This window comes from Pectinophora gossypiella, chromosome 11, assembly GCF_024362695.1.
Source record: "Pectinophora gossypiella chromosome 11, ilPecGoss1.1, whole genome shotgun sequence".
Lineage (NCBI taxonomy): Eukaryota > Metazoa > Arthropoda > Insecta > Lepidoptera > Gelechiidae > Pectinophora > Pectinophora gossypiella.
The window spans coordinates 1,915,501-1,941,748 of NC_065414.1; the positions used below are offsets into that span (position 1 = coordinate 1,915,501).

At 36.7% G+C, this 26,248-nt stretch overlaps 1 protein-coding gene across 1 annotated transcript in view; it reads left to right on the forward strand.

The window, feature by feature from the left end:
* The window catches only part of LOC126370655 (A disintegrin and metalloproteinase with thrombospondin motifs 7-like), a 183,401-nt gene that overhangs the window by 105,797 nt on the left and 51,356 nt on the right, over nucleotides 1–26,248 (forward strand). Inside the window, exon 4 of the mRNA XM_050015620.1 lies at nucleotides 9,078–9,240. Coding sequence (XP_049871577.1) covers nucleotides 9,078–9,240 — 163 coding nt within the window. The remainder of the gene's footprint in view (nucleotides 1–9,077; nucleotides 9,241–26,248) is intronic.

Below are 26,248 nucleotides of genomic sequence, written 5' to 3' on the forward strand. Positions count from 1 at the left end.
TCCTTAATGATGGGCGGCCTATGGCGGCCTTACCGATCGCGGTGGGAATGAGAACTCGTACTTAAGGGCGGGAAAGGTCACTCGAACCTGTTCAGGTCAATAATCCTGTAATTAGCCTGTTTCGATTGTTTACACGAGATTATATTCACTTCGTACGGCTCAGAGAGAATTATTTTACGAAGTGCCGTGTTAGCCCAGTTGCTAGAAGGCTTGCCTCTCACTTTGAGGTCGCAGGTTCGAATCCAGCACAGGCCTAATGATTGTCGAATTTGTTTTCGAATTCATGTTTGGATTATAAATGATTATCACGTGCTCAGCGGTGAAGGAAAACATCGTGAGGAATCGCATATTCCCGAGAAATGCATTTTCCGAAGTATGTGAACTAACCTGTATTGGGGCGGTATTCCCTTCGGTTGGAAGGTCAGATAGACAGTCGCTTCTGTAAAAAACCAGACCTGTCAAATCTTCAAGTTAGGTAAGCGGACCCTGTGGAAAAACGGGATAATGCTAGGGAGATGTGTGATTTTACGAAGTGCTTTTAAGAACAGAGTTGTAACCTAGTTCGAAGAACGCTGTCAGGACGCAGCCTCGCAGGTGCAAATCCAGTACGGGTACTAAACTAATAATTTTAATCTGGATTACCATAGTTTACAAACACAATAAAATTATATAAAGCGAAGGCTGGCAGAGGAAGACCTAGAAGGAAGAACATTGACCAAATAGGAGATGTCCTTAGAAAAGGTTCAGTAAAATCTACTCTGAACCGGCGTGCGTGTATGAAACTATTGATGAATGTGGAGGAAGCAAGAGAAGTATGTCAGGATCGAAGCAAATGGAATTCCATAGTCTCTGATAACCCCGGTGGGAAATAGGCGTAAGTTTACGTATGAATGTTTACAATAAAAAATGAAATTGGGCACCAAAGCTTTATTTTTTGATGTGACTTACTGTAGATTTGCCGCAGATGACATTAACTACTTGGCCGGACAAATGGGGAGCGCTGAAGGCTCTCACCCGGTACAAAGTTTAAGACAACAGGCCTGAGGGCGCCCAACTGGGCAGGGCACCAAAGCAGCTATATGTAGTTGGAGATAGCTCTCTCCCGGCTGATCTTCAACTTTCCTCATTGCCATGATTTCATAGTCAAAGGGCGTATCACACATGCATAAATTAGAATAAACAGTATGCAACTTAACCAAACCACTTGTCATAAACTAATTACAATACAATGCCCAGTAGCTGTCTAAAAAAAGTAATAAATCAATGAAGTGTGTCATGATGTCATCTTACACAATGATTGAAGATCTTTAAGTCTCGGTGAATTTCTCTACCAAAGAGGTCACATACATTTTTAATGGGAAGGGACAAAAACACCGCCTGTTCCCCTCATGCATATGTATGGGACTGCATTGGAGCTAGCCAGGGACGAAACAGCTGTGCCCTAGGGCCACCATGGTTGGGGGGCCCTTTACCACGTCCCATTAGTCTTAACTCATCCCAAACGAAACACAAGATTATGTTACTTTTCTGCTAATTCTGTATTTGGCTGGTTATCCGTTCGCAATTCGTTAGTCTCGCTAAAACTCGAGAAAGGCTGAACCGATTTGGCTTATTTTAGTCTTGAAATATTCGTGGAAGTCCAGGGAATATTTCAAGACCATTTTACTTATTTATTATTGTTTCCCCGCGGCCCTTCACCTAGATACGCCCCTGTAAGGGAATTATGTTACAATGGCTGATGAATATTACGCAACCCGATCTGACTGTTACTCCAAATATGGCGAACAAAACGACAAAATAAATGCAGTCAGTGACAATGACAGAACGATGAGCAGTCTTTTTGTTGACTTCCGCAGTACGAGCAATGTATGGTAATATGTTAATGCATCATACATAATCGCTACGGTAATAACTGCTCTCTTCGTATTGTGTTGTGGGATAAAAAGAAAGAAAGAAAGAAAAAAATATTTATTCGACATACTTATTGTTTTCACATATTAAAACAAAATAATACAATTATGAATGTATGCCGAAACGGTTCCACCTCAGCATAATGCCATAGCCTAGACTATGACGCTGGTTTTCAGAAAAGAAACAAAACCTTATGACGTTGACAACGATTTCTCAAACGGGGATTGCGGTTCGAACCTCGGTACCGGACTTGTACCAATACATACTTATCCATAAACTCACGCCCGTAATCCCTTACGGGTTGGGCAGAACCACAAATAATCAAAGACAACTTGCAGCCACAGTTGATACGATGTCGTAAGCTGGACATGATGAAGATGGATAAGATTATGGTATGGGATCAGTATGGTATATGGTAGTCCATATTAGAGGACACAATCCCTCTGTCGGATTTCACGACATGCCCGGGAAGACAAGCAGCTGAACCAACGAGTTAATTTATCCAAGTGCAGTTTTCACTAACACAGTTGGCTCTACCATTATAGACGGCGATATGGTTCACCTATCACGTTGGTTTAACGAAAAGCTCGGGGAGGTGTGGGTACTCAATAGTTCTTCTTGCCTTGGTGTTCTTGACTACCCCAATTGGGATATTGTCTTGAGCTTATGTTAAGTTATGATAGATAGATAGATAAATAAAATACTTTATTGAGCACAATGGACACAAAATACAGAGATAAGGACAACATATACAGAAAAGCACAACAGGCGGCCTTATTGCTCATGCAGCAATTTCTTCCAGGCAACCTTTGCTATGCTATGTTAAGTTGATCCTTCTGAACTCCAGTAGATATTAATTACAAATAAGTTAATACACAAACCTTCATTTAAAGCCTCTATTACAGATCATAGCGTTTATATAATTATTAAAAGTAATAAATAAATAGCTAAAATATTTACAAACATAAAAAAGACAAAATAAAACAAAACATTTAAAAATATAAAGTTATCTTTATTAATTTCAATCCATTATATTTCGATAATAAGAACAAATTCATAATAGATACTGTTGGCATACCCAACAAATTTTATCTTTAATATTTTAAGTATGGCAATACTTGCCTCTTCTTCTACAATCTGCATTGACGTGTATCGTGTGTTCAAATTAATAAAATTGGCGTCAATAACATTCTCCAGCTATTATATTCTATACATTGTGTGAAGCGTCGTCACCACCTTGATGCCCATAGATACCTAGCTTCCACTATCATAGTAGGTAGGTACCCATAGCGAGCGATAAAATCAAAGTTTACATTCGTATAACAAACTAGACATGTTTGACAGAAGTCTGATGCCTGTCGTCGCATTTCCACTCATTGTTTGTTTTTTCTTAAGTTTATTTTAGTTCAAAGACCTTTGACGAGAGCTGGAATATTCATAGAGATATAAAACACATTTCATAATATTATTTTATCTGTTGGACTGAGAGTTAGGGCCCTATCTCACTATACACCGTGGTATAAAATGCCCACCACTGCCTGACCACAGATAGTTGGGCTGGTTTTCCACGGGTGGGAAGGTCAGACAGGCAGTCGCTTCTATAAAAAAACCGGACCTGTCAAATCTTTAAGTTAGGTAAGCGGACCTTGGGAAAACGGGATAACGCTATGAAGATGATGATGATGACTGCCTTACCACAGTAAGATGATTCCGTGTTTCGGAAGGCGTTTCATCACCTCGTTTTACACAGACGCTACACATTGACATAATCGTATACGCGCATCTGTGTATGTGACATCTGACGTCCATACCATTGAAGACTAAAGTAACACCGAGGGGAAATGGGGTAACCTAGCCGCTGGTGGGGAGCGGAGAGTTACCGTTTTATACGTAGTATTTCTTATTCTATACCATTAGTCCCGGTTATTAGCAGTAAAACACCAAGTCCATACCCCTCCGGTTGATTGAGAAGGCATGAACATGAATAAAAAACAATTGGCATAGTGAGTGACTAGTTATTTTATTAGCCGATCACCTGTTGGCAATTATCACGTTCGATTTAACACTGCTATGATTTTATTAATCGATTTGCGAAATTTCTCGAGTTGATGATGAACAACCTAGTAATTTTCTTTAGTTTTGTCCCCGTTAACAACAACCTGTGCTTCAAAGCCACGTTCGATTCCCGCTGTGAACCTTATTTTATTGGCTTTTTACGAGGTCCTTGCCTCACCTTTAACACTTTACTCAGAAGTCTTCAATTGAAAATTATTTTTATCCCGGAGCGAAGGAACTGGCTGTTTTTTTATTTGTTTTCTGCACTTTTGTATATTGAACGAAATTATTTCTTATTTTTCTTCACTTCTTTGCTAGCCTGGGAGGAAAGAAGGATCTTTTAATTTATTTGTGCATTTAAAATATCTATTGTTGTTGATTTTAAGACGGATTTATTATACATTAGATTTAAAGCATGTTCCTTTAATTATAAATTATTTAATATTCGCACGCTATATGGTTGAGTGATGGACTTTTTTGTGTTACAATATATTATTTAAGATCTTTTGTACCACTCTAGAGCGAAAAAAAAATATTTCATTTCTTTAAAAAACCCGGTAAAGACGTGTCATTTTGACTCACAAAACTACGACTGGTGAAAGCTGATTTCAAATCAAGTCTGATGGGCCATACAAAATTATTCTATCTTAAAACCTAGGCTATTAGGCACTATTATCCCGGCTGATATCCCAACTAATGGCTGCAAACATTAAGATGGCTGTCGACAATACTTATAAGGGCATTATTAACTATAAAACGCGACGCAGGCGCTATTAACTATGCTAACATTTATTAGCCTTAAAAGTAAATTGTATAGAACAGCGATGTTCTAAAACAGTAAGAAAGTAAACTACTTAAAGATGCCTTTACTGAGAAAGCTTGTCAATGTTTCATATTTTCATAGATATACCCATGTAATTGCCAAAAGTTTTAAGTAAAAAGATTTAATTTCAAAGCTATTTTAATACAAGCATCGATGAACAAAGACGTTCATATAAAAGAAGGATGAGTATAACGTGTATATGAGTATAAAAATAATAATTTATTATTCCATGAAATGTATAGGTACTCTTCAGATTCTAATCCTATGAAATTTAAGTTAAACAGGGCCGTATTAAGGCAGAGAGGGGCCTCAACCAAAATCTTTTTAAATCTTTATTTATACGTATTTATTTCCGTTATTATGTGTTTTAATTTTATAATTTTTACATTTGAAAATACAATTTAATTTATTAATTCTTGAAAAATAACAATACGTCACAAATACAAACATAAAAACTAGTCATCAAATTTAATTTATTTATTTATATTTTTTAACAAAAATGTATGCATTTACTTACATGTGTAATATACGATTTATTATAGTGATAGAAATTGATACGATTCGTAACTACCTTTACATTACTTAAATCTCAATTCTCTCCGCCCGTCCTCTCTTAGATTCGATCATAAATAGTCCTATCATAACTTATGAATTCGATATCACTTTATTGCTAAAGTGTCGAGCAAAGTTTCATTACTCTTAGGCTATTAGGCTGACTAACTTTACTGACCATGCCGTTGCATAAGTGACTGGTTTTAATATTCATTGGTCATTCAACGACGGGTTGAGGACAATCCGTGATCAATCCTCCACTATGTATGAAGTGGTCGTCAACCAAACACTAGGCTGTGAGGACATTTGGCTTACCTTAGAGGCGCTATTGTTATTAGCTTGTTCATCAATATTGTTACCAGACTTTAAGAGAAACATGGAATCTGTTCGTGTTGTTTTTGTTTTATAAAACTTTGCTTTACTTTTTTATTTAGGCGCACAGCGGTTGTCAATGATAATAACATTAAGTATTATAGATTTTTTATTTTTTTATTTACTCACTGTTTTCTACTACTTTGAATGCAACAGTTCGTGCTTTTGCTTTGTATTTTAGCTTAGTTGTTTCTTATTTAGATTTACATATTAAATTAAATTCATCCCTGTGGCTTGAATCGTTTCTATTTAAATTTCTATACATACCTTGGAGGTTAAAATGGTCACATCGAAGCAATTCATCTAAAAAATCAATATTAAAGTAAGTTCGCAATGCAAACAAATGTCAAATAGCAATATTACTTTCTTAGATGAATTGCTTTGATGTGGCCATTTTAACCCCCCTTGTAACATAATCAATAAATTGTTACATCTATCTATCCATCGATATTACCCCGACACTTCCGTGGTTAGATTAGCAGAAATACCTACGAGTACTTTTGAGTACTTACTTCCAAAAGGGAAAAACAATGCGAGGTTTCACATCACCACGTCCATTTGTGTCAACACGCGCCGTATCTGGGCCGGCCATGTTTGCCTCGCTAATTGCCGTAATGAGTCTTATCTGTCCAGTGTTTGCTGCCGATCGACAGCCTCTAACCAAGGCGAGCAAACACTGGGGACACTCCTTGTTTTAATCCTGTTCGATGATGTCGGAAGAACGGTTTTGAATGACTTACATCGATCCGGCGCAGATGAGTTCAAATGGCTGGGTATTTTTATAAAATCGTTTTTTTTTTGTTTTAATATAAACGTTTTTATTCATGTAAAACATCACTCAGTTCACGATTCGTAAGCTTATGTGTTGGATCATCTAAGTGCCAACACTTTAACGAGCATTCTCTTAGACTAACGTGATATGGTGATGAGCCGTATCGCCGTCTATTATGGTCGAGCCAACTGTGTTAGTGTAAACGATTTTAAACTTCATCTTAAGAAAAAAAAGACTAATCCGTTTCCAGCAGAGGCCCCAAACGTTATCCGATTGTCCAACATGGCCGTCGTTGCGAAGTCACTGGGGTCTCAACACCTCATGTTCTTTTTTCTTCTTATCTAAAGCCCGTCGAGCTCTCATTTAGGTGCTTTACCGAACTGTCAAACATTGAATAACGCGTATCGTTCGCTATAAATCTAACCGCTTCGAACATATCGGCCAAGGCATCTGTCCACTATGGCGAGCACGCGACGCGCCATAAAAAGTAGATTTCGATCTGACGGTCAAGACCAAAGATTTATCGACCAAGCTTAGATACCAAGAAATTGTGGAATGCAGCAATTTATTGCACACCAAACGATATATTGCAGTGTAGGTAACTAACTGGTTGCAGATCATCGCCTACATGACGTTTTTAAGAGAACATGACATGACGTTTTTAAGGAACCGATAAGCCGAGAATATAAGCGTCCCATTAATGTACTTATGCTTAAATATCTATACTTTATGTTACGGCGATAAATGTTGAGGACGTTAGATTGCGGTTTTCTAAATATGCCTCTCAGAATTGCTTATTTAATCCCAATAAGAGCCAAATATTTTTTCTGTAAACGAGACTGCACTGGCTCTGGTAGAATGATGCCTCGTAAAAATCCAGTCATAGTGAATTTAACAGAATAAGCAACACTGCGTTATGGACGTGAAGCGATACAACAGCAAAGAAACTAATGTACGCGATGGGAGATCGAAAGCGAGTGTCTTCTGCGAGGGCGTGCAGACGGTTTTGTTTCCTCCGAAGTGGGCAGGCGACTCCGAATTGCCAAGGTCTTCTTCTCGCGGGAGTCGGTGAGGCGTTTAATAAGAGCAGCTTTAAAGAGACTATACTTATTCTCCTTTGGTGGATTTGTGTAAAAATCTTTCATCAACCGCGCATACTCCTGACTGAGATCCCCTGAGACTATGTTGAACTTGGTCTCGTCCTTGGTAAATTATGCTCCTAATATACATAGTCGTAAATCATTTACAAACTATAGGTACCTATTACACGACCTAAAACCAGCATTCAAGTGTTGCATACACATTTTTATTACTCGCCTGAATACATTTTATTGTCTCCAATCAACATTTAATTGGCATATTCTTTTTATACCCCAGGTATAATATTGATAGAATTGATTGCACACAAATAAGTTAAAAGCCCCTTGAACTTTGGTTCCTAATTTGGAAGTTATACGACGTGTAAATGTGCTCGTAGAACGGAAATGCTCAATTTGGAAACACCTTAATGATCTCATAATAACAGTTTGATTAACTTTAATATGAAAAATATCTTAAATCACTGAACATTCCATACATAGATATCGTTCGGTAAACCTATTAGGTGTTAAGTGAATTACGTTGCTTTGTGTTAAAGTTATCACTTTTGTAAATATTCGGTTGTATTTGTAAAAGTAAAAGTTCTTTATATTGTAGGCAACATACCTACGTTGATTTATACGTGTATGTGCGAAATACTTGACTGGCCCATCAAAATGTTGTCGCTGGCAACCATGCGAGAAATGCGGGACTCTCCAGTCGAGCCAGCGTACAGAGGACCTCAAGGCGTGCCATTGGAACAAGAATGGCAATTATGTCTCGAGGATAAATATTTCTCGAGAAAAAATCATCGACCTATAGGCATTTTTATGCTGTAAACGAAGTCAATCGCTCGACACTAACCTTTACCATTATAGAAGTATCATTTGCATCGTATTATAGACTTAGGGCGAATAAGTTTATTAAGTGCGATTGACACATAATGACATCCTTTAGCACCTTGGCGATTGAGAATTTAAATAGTCTGACAGTGATTGCGATTTAAAAGCTATTCAAATCACCATGACGGGTTAAATGGTAGTTTCACGTTATCCATAATTCTATGTAAAAGTGCGTAATTTGAATATCTTGAATCGTTTCGAGATAAATGTTTTCGTGAGCAAATAATTCTTAAAAACGTACTTATCTATGTGTATATTGTTATATTAAATACCTACCTGATTAGAAAGTCTTTGAAATCGTATGTTTAAAAATCTTAAATTTCTGCCAAACTTATTTGTAATTTTGTTTTATGAAATTATGACACAGTATAATGACTACCCCAGTAATGTAGTCAGAGGTACATCTATCGCATGATGAACTAAGTAGGTAGGTACTTATACTGCACAGCGTTGTTTTGTGACTCAAAGTGGCCGCTCAAACGAAAAGTGCTGGCCTCAGCACTCCTCACTCTTAATGATTACTTGATTGTACTTACCTATAACTAAATACAGGTTATGTGTTTTCCGAAATAAATGTTTTTTATTTTGTTTTAATAAAAAATAATGTTTTCAGGCCGTCAGTGACGTTCATCACGCCAGCGATGATAGTGGAGCGGCACGGGGCGAGCGAGCGGACGCGCGACCGGCCCTTCGCGGGGGCCACGGCGTGCCACTACACCGGCACTGTGCGAGGCCAAGCGGCGTCCAGTGTGGCCCTCTCCGCCTGCGATGGACTCGTAAGTTTTCAACCCTTAAATTAAAATAAATTTTGGGGCCGTCAAATTTTAGGGCCCTTAATTTATGCGACCTTAATGTTTAAATGCCTTATCTTTTTACATTAGAACTGTGTGTGTCTGTGAATTTATTATATTTAAACATAGAATAAGGTAGTAAATGTTACCTACTACGTCCTTCTTCATACTTTTTGCATTCATCTGCTGACAGATAGTACAGGCAGACAGATGTCTAGATATTATCCAATTCTTTATTAATAACTATTAGTAAACATCGCTTATAAAAAGCAATTTAATTGTAACCAATCCAGCTGCTATAACCTAAAATTAACCGCAAATATGATTGATAATAGGAGATATAAATAATTATTACTTTTTAAAACGTGCATTCGCATCTATACAACACGGATATTTACGTAAGTACTTAGATTTTTTAAAGCATTCGTGCATTTTTTATTTCAATTTTAATATCAAGAGGCTAAATTTCAAGAATATAAAGTACTTATGTATTCATTAGTACATTTACTTACAAAGAAAGAACTAAGGCCAATCACAGTTCACAGTGGGGTTTTTGTAATTACTTTCTCAGAGTAGTAAAAAACCTACAAATTCCAATTCAAATGAATGTTCCACCCTGGTTTTCGTTCCGGCTTATAGAAACAAAAACGTACACAAATCGGGGCATCTCAAACTAAAAGTGACTTTGTAGTACGTTTACTTTCATCGGAGCCGACACTACAGTAAAAGTGAAACCGATCGTTTGCTCACCGTTTACCAACTTCAGTTAATTGATTTCCGACCGCCGCAATAGAAGGTTAAATAAAAGCTTGGAAAGCATTGAAAGTCGAGTTTATAGCTGGAGACTCATCACAAAGTTATTAAGTAAGCGGATTTGATTATACTTAATAAACAGTATTACTTTGTAAAGGTATTCGCAGTGTTGTAAAGCGTTTCGGTCCTTGTATGGTGCTGGAAAAATAAAACTTTCCACTATGGCATACTACGGTAGCAGAAGTATCTTCATAAATACTGTAAGAGGTTGTAGATTTTATAAGACTTTTATTCTACTCAGCATCTACGGGGATTATGTAATTTTACGTGATTTGTTCCTGAAAATATATTCATGTTTAAAAACTAAAACAAAAATGCGGAAACAGAAAAAAATTGAGGTCGTTTAGAAATGAATATACAAATATACAAATTAAAATATATTAAGACATTAATTATCACACCATTGACAATGTTGTGTCTACAGCGTTGATCCAAATAAAAATAAATTGAAACATTTTTGTCGCCTAATTGGGTGACCAGACGCCGTTGAATGCAGAAATTAGCATAAATCTCACAATTTGTTCATAAAACAACCTATAAAACGTTATGTGGGAGTATCTAATGACATGTTTGACAATTCTCTCGGCTTCTTTGGGCATGTCTAACTAATTAGTGAACATGTTGGGCGGCAATCGATCAGAATACAATTTATGCATTTATGTATCTTTTTTATGTCAAATCATGTTGTATTATTGACACTTATTAAGAGCTAGATAAAAAAGAAATCGCCTACACGGGCCTAGGAACCAAGGTAATCGGTCTAGTTCCTAATTTAAAATTGATACTAAAAATATTTTTTAAACGTTCCTATTTAAAGACTTTTTTACTAAATTTAATTTAATGTAATTGTAATTTACTTATTTTATTGTATTATTTTGTATTTTAAAAAAGAACAAGGGCCCTCGACTTCCCGAGTCCGTCCCTGTAGGGGCGTTCTAAATTTAAAATTTATCATTCAAAAAATAACCCTTTGGAACACTTTGGAACGATAAACGTTGATAAAGCACGATAATTACCACACACTCGGTAAAAGGATACAAAATAACATATTTCGGCGGCATTCCGTGCTCTTATTAGTTTTGTTTTCATAACATGATCGATGTTTTGGGGAATTGATTTAAATTTCTTGGTACGGCCCTGTACAATTTAATATGATCCTTCGTTTTGTTGCGATCGCAAAATGAATCGATTTTAATATAAAAAATATCGTTGAAATCGTGATCGAGTAATGGTATTGTCTTTTTATTTTACCGCGACGTCTTATTCGAAAATGTTTTCTCATAATAAAATGAAGATGGTAAGTATCCCAATGACGTAAGGTTTACCTTAGGCACCTAAATATTCTAACGGTATTCAATTTAAATATAATGGTCTTACTACAAAATATTGGTGGCATAAATATAGGCTTTATTTAACAATAACATTAATTTAAATACAGTGCACTTACTTTTCTACTGTATCTAAAACTATCAAAGTCATACCCAACACTACATCATGAAAGCTTTAAACATAACACCCCGGACACTTCATACAAATAACTTAGTTTTACATTACAGTACGGTCACGAGCATTAATATGGATACACTTTGGTACCATGTCACATTAACTTTTTTGACAAATTAAACTGTAAGTCTCAATAAATGTCAAATATGTTAGTGCGACAGAAACGGCCTCCGTGGTCCAGTGGTTGAGCGTTGGGCTCACAATCCGGAGGTCCTGGGTTCTATTCCCTGTGGGGACATATCACAAAAATTACTTTGTGGTCCCTAGTTTGGTTAGGACATTACAGGCTGATCACCTGATTGTCCGAATGTAAGACGATCCGTGCTTCGGAAGGCACGTTAAGCCGTTGGTCCCGGTTACTACTTACTGTGTAAGTACGTAGTCGTTATAAATGAGTCATGTCAGGGGCCTTTGGCGGCTCAATAGTAACCCTGACACCAGGGTTGATGAGGTTGGTAATTCGCCTCACAACCCACACGATAGAAGAAGAAGAGTCCTAAAGTGGATACATTATATTGCTCATGACTGTACACATTCACGTTATCGTACACACGCGTCGAGACTTCAGTAAGACCGGGGGGGGGGGGGGGGGGTGTTTTAGACGCCAGCTTAGACTTAGACCTAGATTTAGACTTAGGCTTTAGACCTAGCTTAGACGCTGTTGGGAAAGAAGAGAGTTGCCGTTCTATACGTAGCATTATTCCTTATTTCATGGCATAGTTCTAAAGTAGGTAGGTATTATTAAGAGATTAAACGAACTTACCTATAAGTGAAGTTCTATCTCAATTATACGAAGGTCCTTTTTCGAGACGGTATTTACAGTGGAGTCTACTACGTCTGACGATGCTGGAGCATAAGACGTAGACTACACTGTAAATACCGTCTCGAAATAGGATCGAGTATAATTAAACTGGTCACTACGATCAACATCTTATACCTATACTTTTTACAAAGGGCCTTATAAAAACTGATCTCTCAATTCATTCAAAAAGTCCAATACCCTCTCATAAACCATTATACAAATTGCCTGTCCAGTTAATTGTACGTATAACATAACATTTATTATAACATTAACATGTTAATATGATAATCTGATACGTACGTGTTTAAAGTTTAAGTACTTTTTATTGCCCACGGCTCTACCTGTTGGGTTATTTCTCTTAAGATCATTAATGATTGTGAGTACAGCCGGGACTGCATCACAACCACGCCGCGCGCGGCGCGAATTATATTGATCGCTTCGACCAATAAACGATACGAATACTATCTACGTAGATGGACGTCAAACGGCTATTAGTCGAAAGCATCGATATAATTCGCGTCGCGCGCGGCGCGGTTGCCGTGCAGAGCCTACTCATACAATATACTCGACTTTCGTTATTTTACACGCGCATATGTGTGAGTGATCAACTAGGGTATGCGGAAAATGTATATCTATTTATCTAGTCAATTAATTAACTGTCTAAAATAGCAGAAATATCCAAAAATATGCCTATAGTCTGAATAATTTTTATATTTAGATACCCTACTACTAAGTACTAGTTTCCTTATTTTTCTTTCAATTATTAAAAAGACACTGTCAAAATTATCAGCCACAACAACATTATCAAAACACTTTACATCTTTACTCTTACTAAAACCGTCTCAGGCTAATATAATATATACAACATTTTTTAAACAACATAAAAATTAAGTATGTGAAATAATTAAATTAATATCACAAATTCCAACGAGAATTAATCGTCGGGGATATTAAAATCACATCAAATCGTTTTTGCGTTATGTCCACCATTATACGTGTTGGAGATACCGACATTCCAAGAAAGGGTACATTTTTTATCACAAAATGTTAATTTAATTTTAACCTTAACTGTTGTTTGCTAAAACATACCTAACATAAATAGCCTATATGTATTCGTCCTACTGCTGAGCACAGAGCTTCTCCTTAAGGCTCCACTGCGGGTTGGTGGAGGTGTTTTGTGGCTAATAGCCAAACAAAAAAAAACTAAGATCACTCTCAAGATTTGTCATTGGCACATCGCTAGCCGCGGAAGCCAGATAAAAAAAAAAAACAAAATCAAAAGAGATTTATTGCAATTGTACAAGTACAAAAAAAGATGTCATACATTATAAAAAAGAAAAAATACAGTTCTTAGGTACATTTTAACCCAATCGGGCGTGCAACATTACATAGGTATGTACTATGTACTTAAAAAATACAAAATACACTCCGGTCTGTGGAGGCCCGTGTTGGTCTTTGCCTGGGAGCATGGAATCGTCTTACTTTTTCGAACAATCTACACAAACTTGTAAGGCTCCAAATTATGTCAATACCCAACTTTATAGATGTGAAATTAAATTAAATTTATTCTATACATGGTATTTAGGTTACAAACAGCTGTTATACAGCAAAAATATCATAATCATCTCGATGTACAGTCCATCTAATTGTTTAATTACTACTCTTAGCGTGTATTGAACATTTACTAAGCTTTTTTTACGGATAAAAAGTTCGTCTTTATCTAAAGTATGTCGAACTCGCGTGTACCCCACAGCCCACATACCTACTCTGAAACAATAGCTTGATGTCCGAACAGATACCATTCATAAACATTAAGATATAAAACTATAAGATTAATGTTCATAACTCCATTAAGATACGGTTTACACCTCGTATTTTTTACTTGCATTAATTCAAACTATAAAATTACCGTGAAATAGATAACTCACTTTTTTCCCCTAAAAGGTTTATTGTAATTAAAATCTTAAAATGTTTTTATTACGGACTAAAATACATTACAAGACGTAGTCTGGCGAACATTAAAAGTTAATTACGAATGAATTGCTTAATTTAAACGAAGAGAGCTTCTGAATTGCTTCCTGTCCTAAAAGATCAGTTTTAAAATGTTTTATACAATCGATTGTTGAGATACGACGAATACTTGGAACCGTGAATTATATTGGTCAACTTCCTTAAAGATGTGACTGATCCACATTGTCAGATAACATAAGCTCACGGCTATATCCCAACTGGGGTAGTCAGAGGTACAACCACCGCAAGATGAACTTAATTACTCACACCTCACCGAGCTTTATGTTCGACCAACGTGATAGGTGGTAAGCCGTATCGCCGTCTATAATGGTCTCCACTTTGAATCGTGATTTTTTTTATAAAACTATAAATGTTTTTATTGTCGAATGTCCCGTACATCCTCTGCAGGTCCTCAACCTGTGTAGCCGAGGATAACTAGCTGCAAGAAAAACCCCGGCGCAGGTCCTAGATGTTCTTAAAAAATGTTGTAATACAATAATTTGTAGTTTGGCTGCCTTATATTGGTTCCCAGGCGGTTATTCCAAAACCGTACAAAAAAGAAAAATGCAGCCCCAAACCAAACTATTATTAATACCCATCTTATTAATAAGTATTAGTGTAGGTGGGATTTTCTCAACGGATCGGACCTGAGCTGCGTGTGTGGTGTTACGCCACAGACTATGGCTCACCTGACATTCGCGTGCCCTGATACCTGTACGCCAGAGGAGCTGATGAATGCCACCGAAAATGCTGTCCGGGTGGCAAAATACTCAGAATCAGAATCATTTATTCAACGTAACTATAATGGATAAACTTGTTGAAGGTCAATGTAACATTTTTGAATTTACGTCATTTCGCAAGGTGTTATGGCTGAGGAGAAGAAATGACAAGAAACTGCAACAGCAACACATCTTTTAAATCAATGAGGGTTCATTACAAGTTATTTAATAACTAGAGGAACACATTCAATACCAGACATTTTTATCATTTAGGTAATCATTAATCTTATAATAAGCTTTTTTACATAAAGTAAGCTTCACGTGAGCTTTAAATTTATTCTCTGACAAATTTAAAATATATTATCTGGTATTTTATTGTAAAAACGTATACGTTTTTTTTTAACCCCAAAAAAGATGAATTTAATTTACTTAATCTAGAATTTTGAACAACAATTTTATTTTTATTCCTTGTATTGTAAGTATGCCTTTCACAGTTTCTCGGAAGGAGAGATACATTTTTACGCACATACATAATGTTTTACTGAGCTGAATATATCTGAATGCCATCGAAACGACAAGAAGAAGAATAAGTATCTAATAGTTTTCTGTCAGGAAAGATCCTAGGACAGATTACGCAGTAGGATATGTACCAGCTAGACAGAACCTACTGTCCAGTTAATTCGCACGGGCACAAATGTATGAAGCTACCTTGAACCAAGACTGCAAAAACATCACTTTTAAGCTCACCGACCTGTTAAATTATAGTCTTTTTATGAATTTCATAGTTATTGCTAAGGTTTAAATTAAAAATGTTATTAAAAGCTGCAGGCGGCTGAGTGAAGATTGAAAAGTGATTAATGGTCGCTGAAGTGCATTTGTGCCTATATTTTGTACAAGCGGGAAATATATTTCCAGTGTGTCAAGTTTATGGTATCGGAGAGTTGCATACACGGGACATATACACAATGACATCATATCCCGAACTATTTAGGCTATTAGAGCACTACTTGCAGCAAAAGAACGATTGAAGGCCTAACATTTCTTAACTACTCGTATATAGGGTCGCTAATTCTTGTAGACACCATCTAATTTTATTTTAAGTTAAGTATGCCTGTCATTTTCTTATTCACCGAAAAGGAAAGGGACGGATGTTATAAGATGTTTCGATTATTAATGTGGAAAGAATGAGTGAGTGAATGAATATCCGTGTGTTCCATAAATTTTATGCCTGTCCATTACCCGTCCCTTTGACAGGTATAACTTAAAATTAGATAGTGTCTACAGAAATTAGCACCGGGATACTGCTGCTGATAAAGCTGTTTATTTCTTTAATGCGAAAGAAACATATCCCTTGTCTCTTACGCACTACACGATGTAATACATATATACATCCTGCTGTTATCATGATACGTTATATAAGAAGTCATATGTATGGATGATAATGTCCATACATGTTGGGATAATAAGCAATTGACTATCTATGTTTGCAAGCGCTTCAACGAAGTTACAATACCGTATGATGTTTATACTGTGGGCATTTTACTTTGTAGCGTAGAGCGAATTGAGTTTCATATTTATCTGTGGTTTTAAATAAAATAGGATGATTGAAAAAGCTAGTACATTTTGTAGCAGTAACAGTATTGGACTGAGTGCTACATTAATAGCGAACATAAAAAATCAATGTGGTAAAAAGAAAAAGAGCTTTATGGAATTGAAGGCTATTTATGAATAGTTCTATGAATATTCAATTAGGCTAAAAAGTATAAAAGGTAAAGTCAAAGCCGTTTATGTCATTGCAAATTACATTCTTTGCACTTGTTGAAGAAGCGAAGTGATATCTTTTAGTCTATTTTTGGATTTTAAAAATAAGTTTTATTTTTATACCAAATGTATTTTGTTTTATTTCTGATAATACTTCTTTTTTTTTTGTGACGCTTGAAGTCGTACGATTTTTTGTTCTTCTGGGCTTTATGTCCACTCTACACAATTTTCTATGTTGTATTCTTGTCTATGATTGCTTTCGAACGGGTTTAATCGTGCTCGCCTGACGACATCGACGTCTATAACCACTGATATTCAAAATTCAAGTTCAAAAATTCAAAAATATCTTTATTCAGTAGGTAACAGTTACACTTTGAATCGTTATTTTTTACATAACGGACGTCTGATCCGCCTAAAACTACTGCAGCTTCTTACAACCTGTGAAGCTAGGGAAAAGAAGCTGCAAGAAAAACCTCGGCACAGTCCAGAGGATGCGTTAGACCATTGCTAATAATATCTCTCACAGATCTCATTATAATATTGTGTGAATAAAGTTCTTTTTATTTATTATTTATAAAGGAACAACTTGCAATGCAGGACGGAAGGGGCAAGTCACGGGTACTGTAACCTGGAACCTGACAGAGGGCATCAGTAACTGTCAGTACTATTCAGAGGCGGAGGACAGGAGTCCTAGTATGGCATTGTAATAGACTACTCTGGGCGCCATCCCACTTGCATCAGACAGAATACTGCGGGGCGGAAGGCAAGAGGGAAACCACTGCCCTATTTTTCCCTAAAAAAGTAGCATGGAAAATGCTGCACCGACAAGAGCGTGGCTCTTAAATTGTTATCTTTAACTTTAACTTTAACATAAATAAATAAAGTATAAAATAGTTCACATTATAATTCCATTGCCGCCTGCGTATCTAGTCCATTCACTTAGAATCTACCCATTCACTGACGTAGGTTCATTCACTGCCATAAAGTAATTTAAATTTACGATTACAATATGTATAATAGTGATGTGGTCGAGAATTCGATTTACTCGAGTGACTTAAACACTTGTTCTGCTCCAGTCTACTCGAATTCAAGACGTACTTGTTTAATAGGTACTTGAATACATTCGTAAATTATTTATCTTGTATTTGAATAAAATACACAAATATGCTTGCAACTTGCATGTCCTCTTATCGATTAGAAGGTATAAATATTATGTCGTCACGTCATGTATTTAGCACCTTTTTTTTTTCAAATAACCTTCATCAAAACCTCGATTTTTTCAAATAATGAAAAAAAAATATTATAAAAATTGTGACCACTTTTTCACTAATACTAGGTTAAACTTTCTGTTATATACATAATATGGACTAGTTTCCGAAATAAATATTTTCAATTTGAATTTACCAAAAATCACATCCGAATGTGATTTTTCCAAAAGGAGCTTTAGTATGTGGTTTTCACTATAAAGCAATGATATTGTAGTTTGTATATTTTATTATGATATTATTATGCAATATACTTATGTAAAATTTTAATAACAAGTTTTTTAATGTAATTAATTTTGTAAATAACGTGGACGGTTATGGATAACGACGTCCGCGGTCCAGTAGTTGAGCGTTGGGCTCGCTATTTGGAGGTCCTGGGTTCGATTTCCGGTGGGGACATATCACAAAAATTGCTTTGTAGTCCCTATTTGGTTAGAACATTACAGGCTGATCACCTGATGGTCCGAAAGTAAGATGCACGTTAAGCCGTTGGTCCCGGTTACAACTTATTGATGTAAGTAAGTCGTTACATGAGCCATGTCAGGGGCCTTTGGCGGCTCGATAGTAACTCTGACTAGGGTTGATGAGGTTGGTACTCCACCTCACAATAGAAGAAGATTACGAATTTGTGAATTATCCGAAAAAAAAATTGAATTGAATTGAAGCCTGGTATATTCCATGTTCTTTTGTACTAGATCATAGATACTGGTAACATCACTAAAGTGGGCAGTATACATTAAGATTGGCAACACTAGATTACCACGGCCTTCAGATCAGCCTCGCATAAAAACTGAGAATCAATGAGAGTCGCCTGTCTTTTATTTGCAAAATACTTTTTTATATAATACCATTATTTTTTTTGTGTTAAAAAGATCGATAAAGATCTCAGTGAATATTACAATGGACATTAGGTTTCTATAGTTTTTTCTGTAAAGGCGACAAAAAGTTTGGAAATAGAAAAGCGTGGTTTAAGTAAAGATTCAATCAATTTTGTGATAGTTTTTTTAGTTAATTCGCCTTTTGCAGATTTACCTATTTCGTGTTTGACAAGATTATTATCTAAAACAGTGACGATTGGACTACACAAGTTTAGGTTAGAAATCATTGGTATACTTACATAAATACCGTAGATAAAGTACGTCGTATGAAAATACGACGAAAACTTGACGCTAACATAGATTTACATCATCATCCCCCTAACATTATTCCGTTTTTCACAGGGTCCGCTTACCTAACCTGAAGATTTGACAGATCCGGTTTTTTACAGAAGCGACTGCCTGTCTTACCTTCCAATCCGCGAAGGGAAAACCAGCCCAATACAGGTTAAGTCAAATACCTCTGAAAATGGATTCCCTTCACTGCATTTATGATTAACACATGAATTTGAAAACATATTCGACAATCATTGATATAGGCCTGTGCTGGATTCGAACCTGCAACCTCAAAGTAAGAGACAAGCGTTCTACCAACTGGGCTAGCAGGACTTATTTAACACGGCTATATGGATTCAATAATATCGTCCAAAATTACGTAGGTATGGCCGTCGCCTTAGCATCTACAAGGCGTCAGTTTACGCACCTACCTACATATTTATCTACCGCACTTTCGAGGCACGTACACCTGCATTGTCCAGTGAAACGGCAAGTCACTGAACAAATATTAAGAATAAAAAAGACATCGCAATTACTACGCAAATAGTGGAACTACAGTCGACGCCGGCACTCAATAGATCCTCAGGAGCCTCTCGACGTGACTTCTTGAAGCACGTTCTTACCTTCACTTTCTTCACGACCACAGAGCAAGGAATCAATTTACGCTCGGCCGCTGCTAAAGGGGCCTTTATTTTACAGTGCATCTTATGGGATGTCTCATGATCTCATTTTGTGTTCCATGTCATCATATAAGCTCACAACTGTATCCAAATTGGGATAGTCAGAGATACATCCATCGCAAGATGAACTGAGTGCCCACACCTCACCAAGCTTTCGTGGTTTTATGTCGAGTCGTATCGCCGTCTATAATGATCGAGTCAACTTCACTTAAGATAAACTCATTGGTGGAAGTCCGGTACCGATAGTCGAACCGGCGCCGGCGCTCTGACACGGCTACAGTGACTGAATGAGAGTCATCTCATAAGTACCTATCTCATAACCAAAGTCATCTAAACCAAAGTACTTAAATATACATATAGGTAAGCTTAAGTATTTACTGTGATTAAACTCAAGAATAGAATGCCATCGTCTATTCGCCAAACGTAAAGTCGACCGATATAATAATTGTTTACGCCTCTGTAGCGATCAACTGATTTGATTCCATGCTCAATGCTCACGACACCAGACATAGCTTTTTTAAGCCTACTAAATAGATTTAAAAATATCTTTTGTCAATTTCTGCAAGGACAGTGACCTCAAGTAAAAGTACGTACTTACGGCTTGGTTCTTGCGTAAATGAAAACTAGTAGGTCAAGGAAGTGATAGCGGTAGAGAATAGAGAGAGAGTGATAGTGTCGTCATCAGGTAGAGATATAGAGTGATAGTGTCGTCACTAGGTTTACCTAAATAAACTTTTTTATTATTATTTTTACTAGGTAGAAATATAGAGTGATTGTTTCGTCACTATCACTCTATATCACTACCTATGTCTTCACAGGTAGATTCCTTCCGGCCAAGTAATGAATATGAATCTTTAGTCGTTTCGGACCGCAAGCGACTCGGACCGCGGTCCTAATTGCGCCAGATATTTATAGAATGTGTCGATTCGGCCCACAGGGTAAAATGAAATTTACGTACACTACATACAAAAGATTACGTCCATCTCCCGTAATGAAACTTAAACGAATTTTAAGTAAATATATCTTTACTATTCGTATTCTTAGCGGTCTGAATCGATCCATTAGAAAATGACTTCAAACATTAAGCATGTATAAACCTTTCTTGTTGAAATTGCCATTTTTTACCTACTCATTGTTTCTTATCCACAACTACTTGAAAATAAGTAATAAATCGTTTATTCGTAATAATCAAACTTTACTAACTTACATCATACCCGTTTGTCCAAAACTAGAATACCTAAGAATTTAGCATGAGCGCGCGAACCGCCCACATTCCACAAACCTCTTTATATCCGCTAATTAATCGACCACATTCACAAGTACGATCACGAGAATTATTACGTATTCACTTTAGTACCATGTCACATAAACTTTTTTGAAAAATTTAACTGTAAGTCTCAGTAAATGTCAAATATCATAATGCGACGGGGTTCTATTTAACGTGGGTACAGGATATTGCTCATGGCTATATCAACGATCGACCTTCACTAAGAATGGCAACGTGCAGGCTATCGTGAAATTTAAATAAAACACTGGCTGGACACCAGGTTAGCCAAGCGGAATCCCCATCCGCGCCTTTGCTGTTAAAAAAAAAACAAATTAAAACTAATTATGCAATGTTACGTACTTATTTATAGACGACCTCTGTAGTGTGGGACCTCGGTGTGTTTCTCGCTTGCACAAAATACGGGCGCAAATGCTCTGGGGAAGGTAGAGAAAAAGACGTAGATATAGAAAAGATTATAAATAAAAATCCTTTATTTTCTGACGTAGCCCATAGATATGTTAGTATTAACACACATAATAACGGGTTCATACCGCGTTTAAAGTAGGGATATGAGACTCCCAATATTTCGACACTGTTGCAAGTGCCATGATCACGGGATGACTGATGAGATTGGAGTGAAGTAGGTAGATCCGTAATTTACAATAAAATATTATTTTATTTATTTATTATTATTGTTATTATTATTAATACTAACAAACGGAGCGAGTAGGTAAAAATAAAACATAGAGATGAGAAAGTCATAGTACCCCACACTGAAACCAAAAAACCTATATAAGTAGTAGGTACTGCGAGTAAGACGAACTCAACATAATGTTGAATGCAAATAATCTTTATACTTTTAAGATTCAGCATGTAACCTTAAAATGTACCCAATTTTTAGTTTGAAATAAACAGTTTTTTTTTAGGTAGGTACCAAAAAATCTACACAAACAGCCCCAGTACCGGTCTTGTACTAATGAGTTATTAATTTATCTTAATAGTTTTCACTAACACAGTTGGCTGGATTACAGACGGCTATACAAATTAAAAATAACTCACCACCTATCACATTAGTCGAACAGAAAGCTCGGTGAAGTGCGGGTAGTTAGTTCATCTTCCGATGGATATACATCTGACTACCCCAATTGGGATATAGTCGTGAGCTAAAGCTTGATGTTAAAGCAGACAAAATTTGAACCCGAAGCCTTCAACAAGGTCAACAGTTAGGCCTCTAAACATAATATTCTAATTTGTAAACTTAGAATATTATGTTTATCTTAAGCATCAATAAACCAAAATCAATAAAACTACTCTGATCATCAATCAATCTTCTAGACAGTATCATGATACTGACATAATTTATTTTCCTAAACGCGTGCCAATACAAAAACTTGGTTTTAGAATTAATTTAATCATACAACTTATAAGTAAGAACTTATCAAGTTTGAAAAAAGAACTGCTTTCTTTTGTTTTCGCATGTCTCGTATGATTGAATATCAAGATAAATAGATAGAACCCTATTTCATTATTATAATGACTGTGCTTAACGGGAAATTATTCTGGTTTCATAATCATAATCATTTATTTGCAATAAAAATGGTATTACAGTTTGCAGTTGGTCAGCATTTAACATTTGGTCTACATTTCGATAGCTAAGAGGTACCAAGACGAACCTATTGTGTCTTATTTCGCCAGATGTTCCTCAGCGCACCTCATTTGACCGGCCAAGAATCTCGTCCGAGGCAAGTCTTCAATGAACGTCCATTGCTCTTTGACGAAATATACAAAAACTAAGATTTCACTAACCGCTTTAGTAAGTAATGCAATACATATAACTTTATTAAATACGCGTACTCATTTATTTAAACATTTATTGTAATACTTTTAATTAACTTGACAACTTTCTCTCTCTCTCTCTCTCTGTCTTGTCTTGACTTTATTGAATTAGTATTAACTTTGATTTAAATGCAAACACCCAATATTTCATTTTGTGGAATTCTGTAACAAAATGTCGTTCTACCGCGGGTCGGACGCCCGCCCGCTTTGTATTAATCTTTGCTTATACAGAGACGTAATTAGGTAGATGAGGATTTAGAAAGTATTTTTTTCTAAAGTTGGTTTCTTTATCTGAAAGTACTTAGTGAATAAACTTGACACTTTCTATTTACGACCTCCGTGGTCGGACGACGATGAATACGACCCTGACGACCCGATTACTCTAGCCATAGAGGCAGCCAATCAGCTCGCGACACCAAACACTTCAGGACCCCGATACCGACCCCGCCGGCGTGGTCGTCGAATTCCCTCAATCAGCGCTTATCGCTATCGACCCACTAGCGTCGATTATTTTTTTCAAAAATTTTTCCTCTTAGACGACGCCCTGGGCTGAGGTTCGCGCTCAACTGGCCACCCTCAGGCCTGTTGTCTTAAACGTTATCCGGGTGAGAGCCTTCAGCGCTTCCCATTTGTCCAGCCAAGTAGTTAATGCCATCTGCGGCAAATCTACAATAAGTCACGTCAAAAACGGTCGACGATGAAACTCGCTGAGATGGAGTAGGTTACTATAGTACCTAGTATGTAAACTCATAAACTGCCTATATACGTCCCACTGCTGGGCACAGGCCTCCCCTCAATCAACCGGAGGGGGTATGGAGCATACTCCACCACGCTGCTCCACTGCGGGTTGGTGGAGGTGTTTTTACGGCTAATAGCCGGGACCGACGGCTTAACGTGCCCTCCGAAGCACCTAGTATGTACTTATAGGAAATTTCTTACTGAGTGATTTATCTGTTACGTAATAACTATTAAGTAATCTATGACAGAGCCCTTAAACCGACCGAATCCATCTCTGCGCCACAATCACGCAGTCCACCAGCCGTCGGCCCGACTTTATCAGAGATGGAATGGTTTCCATTAGATTTCGCGCGAGGTCCGTTATCAATCAATTTATCTTTGTTCTACCGAACAGACAGGGTTGCGAATCTTGGACTTATCAAACTTAATAAATAACCTTCAATGCTATCTAATAGAAGGCGTTATGTAAGTGAAAGCTTCTGGAAGAATTGCGAAATATGAATTGTGAAACTATGCAAATATATCTGCTCTACAAGTATCCTTACTTTTTGGAGAACGTCAGGACAGCCTATGTAGTATCATGCAGAAAGATTGTACACATTTTGCCTTTCTGAGCAGTTTAGCGAATCTGGTTAGTTGCGAATCTGGTGAATTTGAGAATCTGGTAAACTGCTCCAAAAGGACATTTTGTGCTGAAATATACTAAGACAATGACAATATGTAAGTACTTAAAAGCTTCGAGCGCTAAATGGTATGTCTCATACATCTCCTAAAGTTCAAACTTTTTGCTAAAGACCTTAATGTTGATATAGAATGATTCTGGAATGAAATACAAACATTCCTGTATAGTTTGATGCCTTTCTCCATAAATAAATGACGCGAAATATTTCTAACGTTAAGTACAGCGCGAGACCGTAATTAACAATAAAATACATACTTACGCCAGAAGTAAAACAAAACCTGAAGAGGTAATGTGCTATTTTAAGAAAGATATCTCAGATTTCAATGTCTAACTTCATATTAAAACATCACCTGATAGAGATTCTTAGGATTAATCCCTACGCAAGCGGCCATACAAGTTAAACCGGTTTGTGAATGAATGGACGATTCACCATTCAGTGTTTGGTTGGACTTACATTAGACATGGGTACATAGACGGTCTATGGCTTCCTCTTCAAACGGCCTTGTATCATTTTCTATAACATTGCATTTTGAAAGCGTAATATTGTCTACCCCATACAATAAACTCACGCCTATTTCCCGCCGGGGTAGCAGAGACTATGGATTCCATTTGCTTGGATCCTCACTACTCTTGCTTTCTCCACTTTCATCAATCGTTTAGTACACGCAAGCCGGTTCACAGCAGATCGTACTAAAGCTTTTCTAGGTTATTCTAGGTAGATTGTCTATTCGTATTAACTTCTACAATTCTTTTTAGATATGTAGAATCCTCATTATCATCACTCGGATCTTTAAGAGCTCTAAGCAATTGCGTATCCCCAATTAGGCAAGCTTATTTAAGAATTTATAATGATTGTTAAAGTTGTACATTTACTGTAACTATTATATTAGTTAACAAGGTCTAACTAATGTGTTAAGTAAAGGCTTTTGACCTATGACCTCCATCATCATAGATGTACTTCCAATGTCATGTTTCCTAATTCGGTTATTCAAGTACAAATTGCATAGATATTAAAAATTGCAATTAGGAACCAGGATTTCCGTTTATGTGCCGATAATATCAGTTGGCTAGAATCGCGAATCATTTTTGTATGGCCACGCGATAGGACGGACGACATTCTTGATTTTTATGATGATGTTGACCTTAGAAGGCAAATTGACTTACCTAATTTGGAAAACTAGCAGCTATAATATTTGCTTATTAATAATATACCTATGATAGCAAGTTTTTTATTACGTAAACACATACTGAATTAGCTTAAGGTCAGTAGTTTGGATAGATACGAATTTCTTCTTTTCGACTACTAGTCCTATCACGTTGGTCTAACAGAAAGCTCCGTGAAGTGTGGGTACTTAGTTCATCTTGCTATGGTTGTCTCTGACTACTCCTTGGGATTTAGTCGTGAGCTTACGTTATGTTGACTACTTGTCTACGACGACCAAGTGTTATCCAGTCTATTTGGAAGGTTGGTATTGCTCCTGTGTCACAAATTACTTAATAGTTACTCCTACGTGTCCAAATGCGTCCAGCCTAACGGTTACATTGGTAGAAGCAAATATAAAACCTAACCAGCATGTTGGATTAACTACAATCTTGCTGTTCTCGAATTAGTCGGGCAACAAGTTTCTATTTCGCAAGTACCCGCTAATTCTTGGCGACCATTAGTCATAATAACCGAGCCCGCGTGTGAATCCAGTTTCAACGTTTCATTGACCCCATTCTCTTTGTAGACGCCATAAATTGGTTTTGGCAATAAACGTTTCGAA